The sequence below is a fragment of the Aethalodelphis obliquidens genome, unplaced genomic scaffold, assembly GCF_003676395.1.
Source record: "Aethalodelphis obliquidens isolate GAN/ISIS:26980383/991018 unplaced genomic scaffold, ASM367639v1 scaffold2, whole genome shotgun sequence".
NCBI lineage: Eukaryota > Metazoa > Chordata > Mammalia > Artiodactyla > Delphinidae > Aethalodelphis > Aethalodelphis obliquidens.
In genome coordinates this window covers 14,129,508-14,144,374 of record NW_020837946.1, presented here as the reverse complement: position 1 = coordinate 14,144,374, position 14,867 = coordinate 14,129,508, and the positions used below count along the sequence as shown (strand labels likewise).

At 42.2% G+C, this 14,867-nt stretch overlaps 1 protein-coding gene across 4 annotated transcripts in view; it reads right to left on the bottom strand.

The window, feature by feature from the left end:
* SERPINE2 (serpin family E member 2) overlaps positions 1–14,867 on the bottom strand; it is a 72,513-nt gene that overhangs the window by 3,112 nt on the left and 54,534 nt on the right. For all 4 annotated transcript variants that reach the window (XM_027120021.1, XM_027120030.1, XM_027120003.1 and 1 more), the window contains exons 4-7: positions 13,730–13,927; positions 4,372–4,570; positions 1,852–1,952; positions 862–948 (exon numbers count right to left, since the gene is read on the bottom strand). In XM_027120021.1, the coding sequence (XP_026975822.1) occupies positions 862–948; positions 1,852–1,952; positions 4,372–4,570; positions 13,730–13,927 (585 nt within the window). The remainder of the gene's footprint in view (positions 1–861; positions 949–1,851; positions 1,953–4,371; positions 4,571–13,729; positions 13,928–14,867) is intronic.

Sequence of the window (14,867 nt, the reverse complement as noted above, 5' to 3'; positions counted from 1 at the left end):
ATTTTGAGTATAAATGATGCCTTTTAATGACCAGAAATATTTGACCTAGTTACAGGTATAGCTAAAACATTCACTTTATGAATTCACAGAGTTTGGCCAGATCTATTCATCCAATCTCATGTGGATAATTAGGGGGTACAAAAACCAACCTAAAATTGTTCTATTTTCTCTAGCTTAATTATATAAGCTATTGAGGAGAAAGCAAACGTGGATGTTCTAATTATCGAGGAAGGCTGCAGAGCAATCTTGTATAGCAACAATAGCTGCTTGTTAATTCTTCACTTCGTCCTTCGTCCAGACCCAACTGGCTATTTTCCTATTAGTAGTTGCTATTATTTTATGTTTTAATGTGAAGATGGGTCTTTTCTGTCGATAAGAACCCACAATATGTTTCATCCTTCTGAGAGCGGGATCAGTAAACTACCATCCTTAGGCCAAGTCTGAGGGGCCCTGCTTTTATGAAGAAAGATTTATTGGAACACAGCCATGCCCATTTGCCTGTATAGTCTATGCTGCCTTCACACTGCAGGGGTAGAGTTGAGAAGTTGTGAGCGACCCCGTATAGCTCACAAAGCAGAAACTCTATACTATCTAGCTCTTTATAGAAGAAGTTTGCCAACTCCTGTCCTAGAGGAATTTCTACTGAAGTGCTTTCCTTAATGTAACAGACTCTGAGCTTCGTGGATGCAGACCCTCCTAAAGTCACCACTGTCTCCCGAGGGTCAATCCACAGTGCTTGGCTAGAAATAGGGCTTAGGACACATTCGTTAAGTTGATGAGTGGACCAGGGTACACTTGCTCCCTTCACCAGGACCAGTCCTGCCCAGGGCTTACTTACTTGCTGACCCAGGGCTTACTTACTTGTTGCTGCTGAAGCTTTGGTTCCATCTTCACTGACTTCAATTTTCGCTTTTTGCAAGATGTGAGAAACATGAAGGTTTTCGGACCCTGTTTCCAGAAAATAAAACAAAAACAGCACTTATTTGATATGCAGGTCATCGGGTTAGTGGCGGAAGTAACCTCAACGCCATGGCAAGCTCCAATTCTTAAAAGGTGTCAGAAGAAGTGACCTCTTACAGTCCTAGTGACTGAAGGCTGCATGTAGGGTGAGGGTCACCCATGGTTAATTTCAGTCTCTGCTAAGTGAACTGTGACATCACTTCAGAGGAGGGAGTCCCGGATCCCAAATGTGTTAGTGACTCTATCAATTCAACTCTGATCACTAAGAATTTTATTAAAAAATGAAAAGAGCAGGGCTTTAAAAAGGTAGCCTAGTTTTCCAGAAGAAGCAAGCCAACAGTATTATTTTTCAATTACAGAATGTCAGATCCAGAAAAAAAAGGCACTTACAGATGGGGAAAGCGAGGACCAGAGTGTTAAGAAATCTGCCCCCAATCACATGGCTAATTAGTGGCGTGGTAAGTGCTGTCTTTTCATAACAAAAGTCACTCATCTTACGGGCATATTAGTGAAGAGGAGGAGCAGAGGGCTTCCCTGGTGGCGCAGTGGTTGAGGGTCTGCCTGCCGATGCAGGGGACACGGGTTCATGCCCCGGTCTGGGAAGATCCCACATGCCGCAGCGGCTGGGCCCGTGAGCCACTGAAATGCTTCTTTAAATGTGTGGGATCGTGTGGGCTTCACATGAAATGTACATGTGAAATGTAGGGATGGATGACATGCTGATTTAAGTGATGAAGGTTCAACAGCATCATTGGGTGATATATCAGATTAAGCCTTGGAGAGTTTTATGGCAGCACATTCCTAATTTTGACCTTTTCTTTCTAAACAAATCAGAGACTCAATTAGTAACATATTCCACAAGTTTAAGAGCAAGTTTTAAATTGAACATACTTGTTATTTTTGCAAAATTTGCCTTTGATGGATCAAACATATCGGTGATGCCAAGGACCTTCAGCGGCTCCTTCAAATCTGTTTGTGCTACAGCTGTGAACCTAGCATGAAAGCAGAAAATAGGGGGAAAATCAATATACTATACATGATATAAAATGATATAGTCAGTGCCAGTGGAAAAAAGGTGTACAAACAGATCCTTTTTAAAGTACACTCTGAACACCTATAACTTTCATTTTAATCCCAAGATTTAAGTACCAGGTAAGTAGAGAACAACTCATCTCTCAAACACATACCTGGCAAAATAGCACAGTATCAGCAAGTAGGGGTGTCCTTACCCTCATGGGCAACAGGCTCCCCATTCCAGTCCTAGGAAGATATACAGAAGCACTTTCTCTTATGCTGATGAGGAGATGCAGGGTTGCAATAGGGAAGAAACTTTGTATGCTATTGCAAGTTAATCATTAAAGGGATGTTGCCTGTAAGCTTAAATTACACATAAATGGCCCATCTCTGGGAACCCTGCCTCCCAGGTAATAAGCATTAAGCTAAAATACTTCTGTTTAGCTCACAGTAACTATCTTGACCAGGCCCACCTGTGAATGACTGCAGGAAGGAAGAAATGAACACATCCCCTCTGGAGGCTGATGGGAACCAGGAAATGTTTGACTTTACTCCCTCCCCTTTTAGTATAAAAGAAGCCTGAATTCTAACTCAGGCAAGATGGTTCTTTGGGACACTAGTCCACCATCTTCTCAGTCTGCTGGCTTTCTGAATAAAGTTGCTATTCCTTGATATTTCTTGATTTGCTGGTCTGTCATGTGGCGAGAAATACAAGCTTGGATTTGGTAACAGGGTGTTGATGAGTGTCTGGTATTCTGGAATATCTACTGTTCTTCCCCATACCCAACAACAGAGCCATGATCTTGGCTGCTGTAAGAGCCACCATACTTACTGGGATTGGGGATGGTCAAAAGAGAGGAAATACATTCCTGCTAGTTTGTGTTGGGATTCTGGAAGCATTTTACCATTAAAACAGGGGCAAACATTAGGAATGGTATTCATTTGGGTGTGATATGGATTTCTTGGACATTTGTGGACTATCTGGCGTTATAGCTATAGATATGTAAATGTCAGTTATTAAATCTATCATCAGAGGACGTTTTACCAGTTTTTATAACATCCTGTGGGAAAGCAGCAAGGCTAAGTGAGCAGATTCTCATCACAGATGGCCTATTATGGTAATTTATATGGTAATTTACCATTATAACTATAATTTATTTACATCACCAGCTTCTTCATTTATGGCAAGCACTGCCTATGTGAAGGCTTATTTTACAACAAAAAGAAATACTCGGGCTTCCCTGGTGGCGCAGTGGTTGAGAATCTGCCTGCTAATGCAGGGGACACGGGTTCGAGCCCTGGTCTGGGAAGATCCCACATGCCGCGGAGCAACTAAGCCCGTGAGCCACAACTACTGAGCCTGCACGTCTGGAGCCTGTGCTCCGCAACAAGAGAGGCCGCGATAGTGAGAGGCCCGCGCACAGCGATGAAGAGTGGCCCCCACTTGCCACAACTAGAGAAAGCCCTCGCACAGAAATGAAGACCCAACACAGCCATAAATAAATAAATAAATAAATAAATAAAAGAAATATTCTTGGGAGAATTACTAATACTAATAAGAATTACTAATACTTATTATGAATGTACTCTTCTGATTACTTAACTCAGTGGCTAGAGAATTAAAAGCTATTAGAACTGGAAAGTATTGCCACCACCACTGAGGCCTGGGTGGTTTAAAGCCCTGGGTACTGACAAAACAGTAATGTTGAAAAGTTTATAAAAAGGGGACATTCACTGCCTGCTTCACAGATCTGGGCAAAGTATTCTCTGACCTGTTAGAAATTTAGGAATCAGACAGAATTTGGGATTCCTTTCCCCTTGGTTTCAAGTCCTAACAGTTCAGGTTTCATTTATATTATACTTTTAGGGTATAATAGAAAAACTGCCCTAGATACTAATGTAAGAACTCTGCCTGGGTGGCTTCAAAATATTTCCTTATTACCTATCTTTTGGACCTTGGCCTTTAGCAACTTGCAGCTAAAACTTAAGTACCTAAGATGAAACTCCTTATCAAAACACACGGAGCACTACTAAACTTCACTGTATTTTCAGCATACTATCAGATGATGATATGCATCTGCTTTTCAGTCTTTTGAACAGTGACCTATATTAAAAGCCCTTGTAGTGGCACAAGAGCTGTAGTCTTGTGGAGGCTTAGAGACCAGGCTGCCTTCTTTCCTTCCCCATCATCACTATCCTGCCATATAAGAGGCACAGGGATTGAAAACCAACTTTTACAAAAGCACAGCCTTGTAGTCCTACCATGCAATTTCTGCAAAATGAGGCAGGTTTCATGATATGTCTCTTTCAGCCTTCAGTTGTCCAGTAACTGACACAATCACTCCCAGGGATCGAGTAGTCCTGTTGTTTCCTCTTTTAGGGAAAGGGGCTACTTACTTGGGCAGGATGACCTGCACCCTCTTGGGCACCATGGTGCTCATCCAGCTGTCTATGGTCTTGGTGCTGATGTGCGGGATGATGGCCGAGAGTGGGGTGGAGCTCTCTGTCGGCAGCGCGATCAGCATGCTGATGCTTTCCCCGTGGTAGGGCAGCTCGATAAAGTTGTACCATAAGTCACTGGGGGTGCTTGTAGACCCTAAAGAAATCAGAGGCAGGTTCAGTGCATCCTTGGTGACTTCCAGAAGGGGCATGAATGGTTGCTGATCACCAGGGTAGCTTCAGAGGGAAGAGAGCAATTCGGGTTGAGAACTTCCCTATTCTAAAAATAGCTTGCTTAAAAAATCCTCAACAAAATGCTAGCAAACAGAATCCAACAACACATTAAAAGGATCATACACCATGATCAAGTGGGATTTATCCCAGGGATGCAAGGATTCTTCAATATACACAAATCAATCAATGTGATAAACCATATTAACAAATTGAAGAATAAAAACCATATGATCATCTCAATAGATGCAGAAAAAGCTTTTGAAAAAATTCAACACCCATTTATGATAAAAACTCTCCAGAAAGTGGGCATAGAATGAACCTACCTCAATATAATAAAGGCCATATACAACAAACTCACAGCAAGCATTGTTCTCAATGGTGAAAAACTGAAAGCATTTCCTCTAAGATCAGGAACAAGACAAGGATATCCACTCTCACCACTATTATTTGACATAGTTTTGGAAGTCCTAGCCAAGGCAATCAGAGAAGAAAATGAAATAAAAGGAATACAAATTGGAAAAGAAGAAGTAAAAGTGTCACTGTTTGCAGATGGTATGATACTATACATAGAGAATCCTAAAGATGCCACCAGAAAACTACTAGAGCTAATCAATGAATCTGGTAAAGTTGCAGGATACAAAATTAATACACAGAAATCTCTTGCATTCCTATAGAGTAACAATGAAAGATCAGAAAGAGAAATTAAGGAAACACTCCCATTTAGCATTGCAACAAAAAGAATAAAATACCTAGGAATAAACCTACCTAGGGAGACAAAAGACCTGTATGCAGAACACTATAAGACACTGATGAAAGAAATTAAAGATGATACAAACAGATGGAGAGATACATCATGTTCTTGGATTGGAAGAATCAATACTGTGAAAATGCTACCCAAAGCAATCTACAGATTCAATGCAATCTCTATCAAATTACCAATGGCATTTTTTACAGAACTAGAACAAAAAATCTTAAAATTTGTATGGAGACACAAAAGACCCCAAGTAGCCAACACAATCTTGAGGGAAAAAAACGGAGCTGGAGGAATCAGACTCCCTGACTTCAGACTATACTAAAAAGCTACAGTAATCAAGACAATATGGTACTGGCACAAAAACAGAAATATAGATCAATGGAACCGGATAGAAAGCCCAGAGATAAACCCACACACCTATGGTCAACTAGTCTATGACAAAGGAGGCAAGGATATACAATGGAGAAAAGACAGTCTCTTCAATAAGTGGTGGTGGGAAAAATGGACAGTTACATGTAAAAGAATGAAATTAGAACACTCCCTAACACCATACACAAAAACAAACTCAAAATGGATTAAAGACCTAATGTAAGACCGGACACTATAAAACTCTTAGAGGAAAACACAGGAAGAACACTCTTTGACATAAATCACAGCAAGATCTTTTTTGATCCACCTCCTAGAGTAATGGAAATGAAAACAAAAATAAACAAATGGGATCTAATGAAACTTAAAAGCTTTTGCACAGCAAAGGAAACTACAAACAAGACGAAAAAGACAACCCTCAGAATGGGAGAAAATATCTGCAAACGAATCAACAGACAAAGGATTAATCTCCAAAATGTATAAACAGCTCATGCAGCTCAATATTAAAAAAACAAACAACTGGATCCAAAAATGGGCAGAAGACCTAAATAGACATTTCTCCAAAGAAGACATACAGATGGCTAAGAAGCACATGAAAATCTGCTCAACATCACTAATTATTAGAGAAATGCAAATCAAAACTACAATGAGGTATCACCTCACACCAGTTAGAATGGGCATCATCAGAAAATCTACAAACAACAAATGCTGGAGAGGGTGTGGCTAAAAGGGAAACTTTTTGCACTGTTGGTGGGAATGTAAATTGACACAGCCACTTTGGAGAACAGCATGGAGGTTCCTTAAAAAAATAAAAATAGAATTACCATATGACCCAGCAATCCCACTACTGAGCATATACCCAGGGAAAACCATAATTCAAAAAGACACATGCACCCCAATGTCCATTGCAGCACTATTTACAATAGCCAGGTCATGGAAGCGACCTAAATGCCCATCAACAGACGAATGGATAAAGAAGATGTGGTACATATATACAATGGAATATTACTCAGCCATAAAGAGGAATGAAACTGGGTCATTTGTAGAGACGTGGATGAATCTAGAGACTGTCATACAGAGTGAAGTAAGTCAGAAAGAGAAAAACAAATATCGTATATTAACGCATATATTTGGAACCTAGAAAAATGGTACAGATGAACTGGTTTGCAGGGCAGAAATAGAGACACAGATGTAGAGAACAAAGGTATGGACACCAAGGGGGGAAAGCAGTGGGGGGTGGGGGTGGGGGTGTGATGAATTGGGCGATTGGGATTGACATGTATACACTGATGTGTATAAAATGGATGACTAATAAGAACCTGCTGTATAAAAAAAATAAAATTCAAAAATTCAAAGAAAATAAATAAGAATAGTTTGCTTACAAAGTCAAAGATAAGGGCAATTATTTCTTCCTTCCCTGGTAAAGAATTCTTTAGTCTAGACATGTCTTAACAGAATACCTTTGGCTATCACTAAAGTCATACTAATTCTGTTGAGTAGAATTTAACTAGATCACAAGGCACTTAGCATACAGTGTTTTGCAAGTTGACCCTTATCATGTGGATGAAGGAATGAATCTGAGCTGCCTAAGAATGATTCTTTTGGTGGTGTCTCTGAATGCATGTGAAGAGGAGGGAAGAAGGGTGGGGGTAAACAGCTTCCACTATTTAGGGTCCACTCTGTGCCGGGCCCACACCAACCACCCCAACGCAATTAGCCTCTACAGCGCCCCACGAGGTAGGCATACGCAGTCCTATTTTACAGCTGGGGAGGCTACAATTAGAGAAATTAAGTAACTTACCAAGGGACACATGGCTAAAAGGTGGACCAGGACTCAGTACGTCTAATGGCAAAGATGATCCTCCTTCACTGCCTGACTTCCTACTCACTCTTCATTCATTCCAGTAACTACCATTAGGGCTTTTTGATACATTATGGTACTTGTGCTTACTGATGAAAACACAAGAAGGATTTAAACCAGCATTTCTCTGAATGTCGTCTAGAGAACACACATCCCTGCAAGATGTCTGGTAGACAAAACAGATTCCACATCCCAGGAAGTTGAGGAAGCCCCAGACACTCGATTCTTCCTGCAGATTCAAAATATACACCAATGCTAGAAAGGCTCTGAGATATCCCGAAGAAAACTGTTTAACTCTAGTTATTCTCAGGTTTCCAAAACTAATTTGATCTTAGAACCCTTTTATCCCCATGTAAAATGTTCAAAACATTTAGCAACTGAGGAGCACAGCTGAGCACTGCCCATCCGAGTGGACGCAAGTACAGACATGAGAGGCGCTGGAGAGAAGCCCAGGGCATGAGCATGGGGCCCAGAGGGGCCATGAACTCCCGGGAGAAAAAGCCTTCCACAGAGCATGCCTTAGGAGCCCACAGAACCTTTACATTAGACATGCGATGGGAGAGTTGTAAGAATTAACCAGGTGAATGGAAAACCAGCATTTCTAGATGACGGTGGATGTCTGAAATGTTTTCTGAAACACTTCCAACTTTTGAAGAAGACCTCGGTGATCTTGCTGAGGTTACTTAACCTCTGTGTGCCTCCTGGTTTGGAGCATGGAGAGACCAGGGATATTGCAGTGTGTAGCTCACAGGATTGTTGTGATGATGAGATTAGAAGACATATGCATATAAGGTACTCAGCAGGGCCTGGCCCACGGTGGGTGCCCAGTGAACACTGGCTCCCTCTCCCTCCTCCCCTGAATGACCCAGAAGGACAACATATTTAAGAACGAGAGAAAAGAGAAAGTGAGTTTCTCTCATGATTGTCACTTGTCTTTTCTTTGGGGATGACTTTGCTAATCACTGCAACTGAGACAAGGAACCTCAGTAAGCCAGTTGTCCATAGACAGGGGTTGGGACGGAGGCACCGATGGAGAGAGAGAGAGACAGCGTACTGTGTCTTCGTTATGCAACAAACACTTTTAGCTGTAAAATATGGTAAGAATGGTGAAGCTCTTAGAATACACGACACTACAGGATGACATGACAGCTTCTCCTTGAGGAAGAAATATGCGGGCAATTCATGGGGGTGCTCGGTGACTCAGGTCCCCATGTGCCGCCCTCGCCTGCAGGGCTGCTCAGGTACCCAGGGTGACTGGCCCCAGCTCCGGACACACGTGGACTCTCCTTCTTGCCCGGGTCCCGTCTTGGGGCTGCCTGAGAGTCCAAGATGGGAGTCTTCACCTTTACTATTACCCTGCATGATAAAACGGTCTCAGCAGGAACTGAAAAATTGATTGGAAAGTGAGGAAAAAACCCACTTCCTAATAAGCCCTTTAATCTTCAAAGAAAACATTAGGTTCCTACACTGGTAGAGCTCATTTTTAGAAACTGCGAAAAAGGGACTTCCTTGGTGGTGCAATGGTTAAGAATCCACCTGCCGGGCTTCCCTGGTGGCGCAGCGGTTGAGAATCTGCCTGCTAATGCAGGGGACACGGGTTCGAGCCTTGGTCTGGGAGGATCCCACATGCCGCGGAGCAACCAGGCCCGTGAGCCACAACTACTGAGCCTGCGCATCTGGAGCCTGTGCTCCGCAACAAGAGAGGCCACGACAGTGAGAGGCCCGCGCACCGCGATGAAGAGTGGCCCCCGCTTGCTGCAACTAGAGAAAGCCCTCACACAGAAACCAAGACCCAACACAGCAAAAATAAATTAATTAATTAAGAATCCACCTGCCAATGCAGGGGACACAGTTTCGAGCCCTGGTCCGGGAAGATCCCACATGCCACGGAGGAGCTAAGCCCGTGCGCCACAACCACTGAACCTGCGCTCTAGAGCCCGCGCTCCGCAACAAGAGAAGCCACCACAATGAGAAGCCCGCGCACAACAACGAAGACCCAATGCAGCCAAAATAAATAAATTAATTAAAAAAAAAAAAAGAAACTGCGAAATGTGGGAAGTTGTTAATAAATGACTGTTCCGGGGCATGACAGCATGAAAGTCCCTTTAATTACCTTCTACTACAAGCAGTTTTGTGGATTTCTGAGTCTTAAGGAACTGTTCAGGCTATACTTAAGTAGAAATTGAAATATACATTTGAAAAAAAGAACCACAACAAGTAGACCCACTGTATATAGTAGTCTGTATTCAGGCTTCAGTGGAAAGGGAGTTTGGGGAGAGTTGATGGGGAAGGAGGAGTGATTTAAGCAACTGGGTGAGTGTTGGTGCCATTTGCTGGGTGAAGGAACACTGCGGGGAGAACTAGATGGGAAGGGCAAGAGTATATTTATCTGTGGAACCAGAACTTAATAGACAACTAATTAGAGACATAATATGGATGTGTAGGTATGAGTTGGAAACTCAGAGAAGAGCGGAAGCTAGAAACATACTGTATATTCACAGACACACATGTATATACACATACATATGTATGTTTGGAATTCTTTGTGGTCTTTGTCAAAGCAGAAAAGTCTCTTAAATCTAAATCCATAACCATAAAAACAGAAAATTTGTAACAACTTTGATTCAGCAATTCCTATCCAAGGACATTACCTTTAGAAGTTCTGACGCAAATATCTAAAGATTTATGTACAAGAATGCTCACTGTAGTGTTGTTATAGGAAAAAAAGTAAATGGCAATCCCTAAGGTATTATGATACGTTTATAACATTATGGAGTGTTATGCACTGATAAAGGATCGAGTAGTTCCACGAGAATTGACAATAAAAGGTTTTCCAAGATAGACTAATGAATACACAGGTTACAGAATAGAAATTATGGTGTAATCCTGTGTATGCAAAAAAGTTGGACAGACAAATTTTACATATCCATAGAAAAAGCCTCAAATGATATGCACAGAAAAAGCCTCAAAACGCCTAGCACTTAATAGGGCTTTTTATGATGGGAAATGGGAATATAGAGTAACATTTACTCTCTGCCTTATATACTGTTGTATTTGAGGACTTTGCAATGAATATGAAATACATTTCTACTAATCTTTAAGGCTTTTTTTTTTTTAATGGAAAAATGTCTCTGCCCTCAAAGTGCTTACACTTTATGGGGCTTAAGTCAGAAGAGTTTTTCCCCTCTTATTTTCTATCCTCTCCCTAATGTTATTAAGGAAATCCTCTCAGAGACCTTGATGATATCTTGGAGGAAAAGTCAGGAAGGCTGAAAAACAGTAAATGGAAGTACAATGTTTCAGCAAAGTGACCAAAGGTGGCGAGGCTTGGCTGGGGCCTCACGCGGCGCTGGGCAGGTGGCACCAGAGGCTGAGTGAGTGAGTTCAGGCAGCCTGGCCTGGCTCAGCTATCAGGACCACCTGCCTCCCATCCCTGGCTGGTCGAGTGGGCCAGGCAGGACGATGAGACAGGACGAAAATGGGTGACCGGCTGTGTGGTCTATGGTCATGAAAACAAATGACTGGGGGCCACCACAGACGGCTGAGCTTTCTCCACAAGACAAACCTGCCTCATCTTTCCATGAAAAACTGCTCTGCCGGCCAAAGAGGGAAACCTGGGAGCAGATGACACCACTGGACTCTTGTCTCCTGGCCCATGAAGGAGCTGGGTTCCAATCCCAAGTTACTCAGTAAAAACCCATGACACCATAGAAAGTGGGGGCAGGAAGGATGGTCCCAGACCACTTACAGTGCTTACTTGGCAGGGAATGAGAGCAAGGGGACTTTCATGTTCTGTTCTGAATTCAGCACAGATCAGTCAATGTCTGACAGCTAACAGACAGGACACCAAACTGGGTCAATTCAGCAGAGTTTAATGAAGGGACCACTTATAAGGCAAGGATAGGGTACAGAGGAGCCAATAAGGATGGTACCCTGGGCTACAAACAGTGGGGCACCATTACCAGCCTTAGCCTTGGAGGGCCAAGGGTAGGGGCTGGTGGCCCAGAGAGAATGAGCCCTTGGGCAGGTCCTGATGGCAGGAGACCTTGGGTGGAGGGATGCTGCGGCCCTGGCGATGAAAGGAGAGGGCTGGGAAGCCAGTGTCCAAGCCCGCTCTCCTCCCTTACCCATCACCTGCTGGTTCACACCACTAGCCAACCAACAGGAAGCCAGGGGAAAAGGGAGCCCACTGATGCAGTCTCCAGGGGGCTCAGAAGAGGGTGGAGAAGGGAGGGCATGAATCAGGGAAGGTGGGGGAAGAGATCTCCCACACTGTGGAGCTGTGGAGTTTGAATCTTGGACCATAAGAATGTATTTGTGTCTTACTTTCCATAAGGCACACCACAAATTCTTAGACAAATCAGTTCTTAATTGAAAAGCCACCTGGATATGTAACTCCCTCTCTGGGAACATCCTATATACTCAAGAAAAACATCTTCCATTCCTACAAATACAAACATTTTAATCTTTCGTGGGAATGCCTATAGAAGCCTTGCTGATTTATTCTTTACCGACTTATTCATTATTTTTCAGCAACAGAAACATACACTAAATGAGGCCTTCTCGCGTTTTGTTTTATTAGAATGTGTACAAAGATTGACCTAAAATAAAATAACTGTGCTTCGGGTAGGAGCTGGTGGCCATGATAGCATTCCATGACGTCTTCCTGGGCAACGTAACCTGAGAATGAGTTCTGGACAAAAAGAGCCTTTCATTGGTCTCAGTTGTTTAGCATGCTACCTTTCTACAGGACTTTTTTCTTTTTTTTTAATATTTATTTGGCTGTGCGGGGTCTTAGTTGCAGCATGCGGGATCTAGTTCCCTGACCAGGGATAAAACCAGGGCCCCCTGCATCGGGAGTGCAGAGTCTTAACCACTGGACTATCAGGAAAGTCCCTCTGCAGGGCTTTTAAATACGTATTATCTTGAAAAAATTTATTGAGTGAATGACAAAATTCCACCTGGAAGTTTGATGAAAGACATGGGGGAAGGAAAGTGACTTTATTGTGTCTCTAGCATGAGTCATTTCTTAATTTAAAGAATTTGGCAGCTGGAGAAATGTTGAGCAATGCTTGATCTAACATATACTGTATATGCAAAGGGAATACTTGGGACCCACATGTCCACATATAGATTGGAGACATAAAGGCTAACTTATAGAGGAAAAAGAAGTTTAACTTAAACTGGACCACTGATACTTCAACGAAAGTAGGTTTAAAAAACAGTCACCAGCCTTAGTTACCTATGTGTGGTAATGACTACAGAGATGGGTCATTTTCTTTCTCCCCCAACTGTAAAACTGACACATGTTCCTTAAAAAAAATTTCAAACTCAAAGAAAAATAATCATTTGAAATACTACCACTTAACATTTTATTTAACATCCTCCAAGACATGTCTGCATGAATATATAGAAAGTATTTTACATAAATGAGATGAAACAGCATCTGCTGTTCTGTAACTTGTTTTCTGAAATCAACCACATATTATATAACTTTCTGCTTATATAAATCTAATTATCATGTGTGTTCCACTACATGTACATATATGGCTTCTATTTATTTGCTAGTGTATGATTATCTTCATATTATAAATTCCTTGGCGTGAGACTGCTGAGGCGGGGCTTCTAGAAAGTCCTCCAGACCACGGTTCCCCATCACCAACAGCACCCAAGGGTGCCCACGTGGCCCCCACGCCAGAGCCACGACTGGGCTTTGTCAATCTTCGTAATTTTTGCTAATCTGATCAGTGAAAAAGAAATCTAAGTTTTACTTTTATTTTTGATTTGGTAATGTAAGATTGCTCATGATGACTTGATAATGCATGCAATATGTTTCATGTCCATTTATACTTCTCATTTTGTGAATTGTCCCGTCATCTTTAAATTTCAACCTAAAAGCGTTACATGTGTTATACATTAATACATAACCTTTGTAAGTAATGCAGAGACTTACCATGAGCTTTTAAAAAATCCTGCCGTCTCCTCTCTGCCCTTTATAAAAAATAAAAAGGCAGGTTTGCTCTTGAGCTAAGTGACAGCACCCGAGGGCCTTTCTGCGGCTGGCACATTCTAGGACAGAGCCCCACTGAGTGTGAACTTACCACACCGGAACACGGAGAGCTGGGCCAGCATCGGCACTTGGTAGGATTTCCCATCAGCTGCCACAAACGTGCGCTTCTTTGTGTTCTCAGGCTGAAACCGTGATTTCCATAAACCCTTAAAATACACTGCATTGACCAGGACCAGTCTGGTGAGGACACCGTCGAGAAGATCCGGGGACAGCAGATTGTCGATCATACCTGTGCAGTCAGAGAACAGACACAGAGGACACTCAGGACGGGCAGTCCGTTTGGGGGCAAAAGGCAGCTGCAGGATCGGGAGGAATGAAAAATCTGAGAAATTTTAAGATTCAAAGATTTGTAAAATTTAAAAATTCAAAGATTTTTAAAATTTTAAATTTCAAAGATTTATAAAAGAACTTTTACAATATCCTGTTGTCCCTTCTAATTTTTTTCCTCACTAAAAATTAAAAGCTGAAAACAAGCTAAAAATCAGAGAACCAGAAAAGACTTCAGAGACCCTCTATTTAGGGCTACCAAACTTTTCATCCAGAAATTCTTTTATAGGGGCTTCCCTGGTGGCGCAGTGGTTGAGAGTCTGCCTGCTGTTGCAGGGAACGCGGGTTCGTGCCCCGGTCCGGGAAGATCCCACATGCCGCGGAGTGGCTGCGCCCGTGAGCCATGGCCGCTGAGCCTGCGCGTCTGGAGCCTGTGCTCCGCAACGGGAGAGGCCACAGCAGTGAGAGGCCCGCGTACGGCAGAAAAAAAAAAAAAAAAAAATTCTTTTATAACTAATTCCCCATAAACCCCATATTTTAAGAACATTTTGCTCATCTGCATAAGCTATACTTAATTCATAATTAATTTCTCTGTTTTTGATAATAACTGACACGTATGACTGCCAGTGAGGGCTTTTGGTCGACACAAGATAAACAGTTGTCGTGTTGCTTTGTTGTAACCACTAGGTTGATTTAATCCCAGTTAAAAATAAAGGAACACTTCAGCCTGTGTAATGTTATCAAAGGCAAATGCTTAATTTCTCTTAAGATTTTAGGAATGTTGAGCATTAGTTTGGAATCCCTGATTATTATATAGCTACTTAAAGAAGAGTTGAGACTAAAATTGGTATCTATATTTATGGGTCAGGGGTCCATTTAGGCTCATATTATAGAGATAAAAA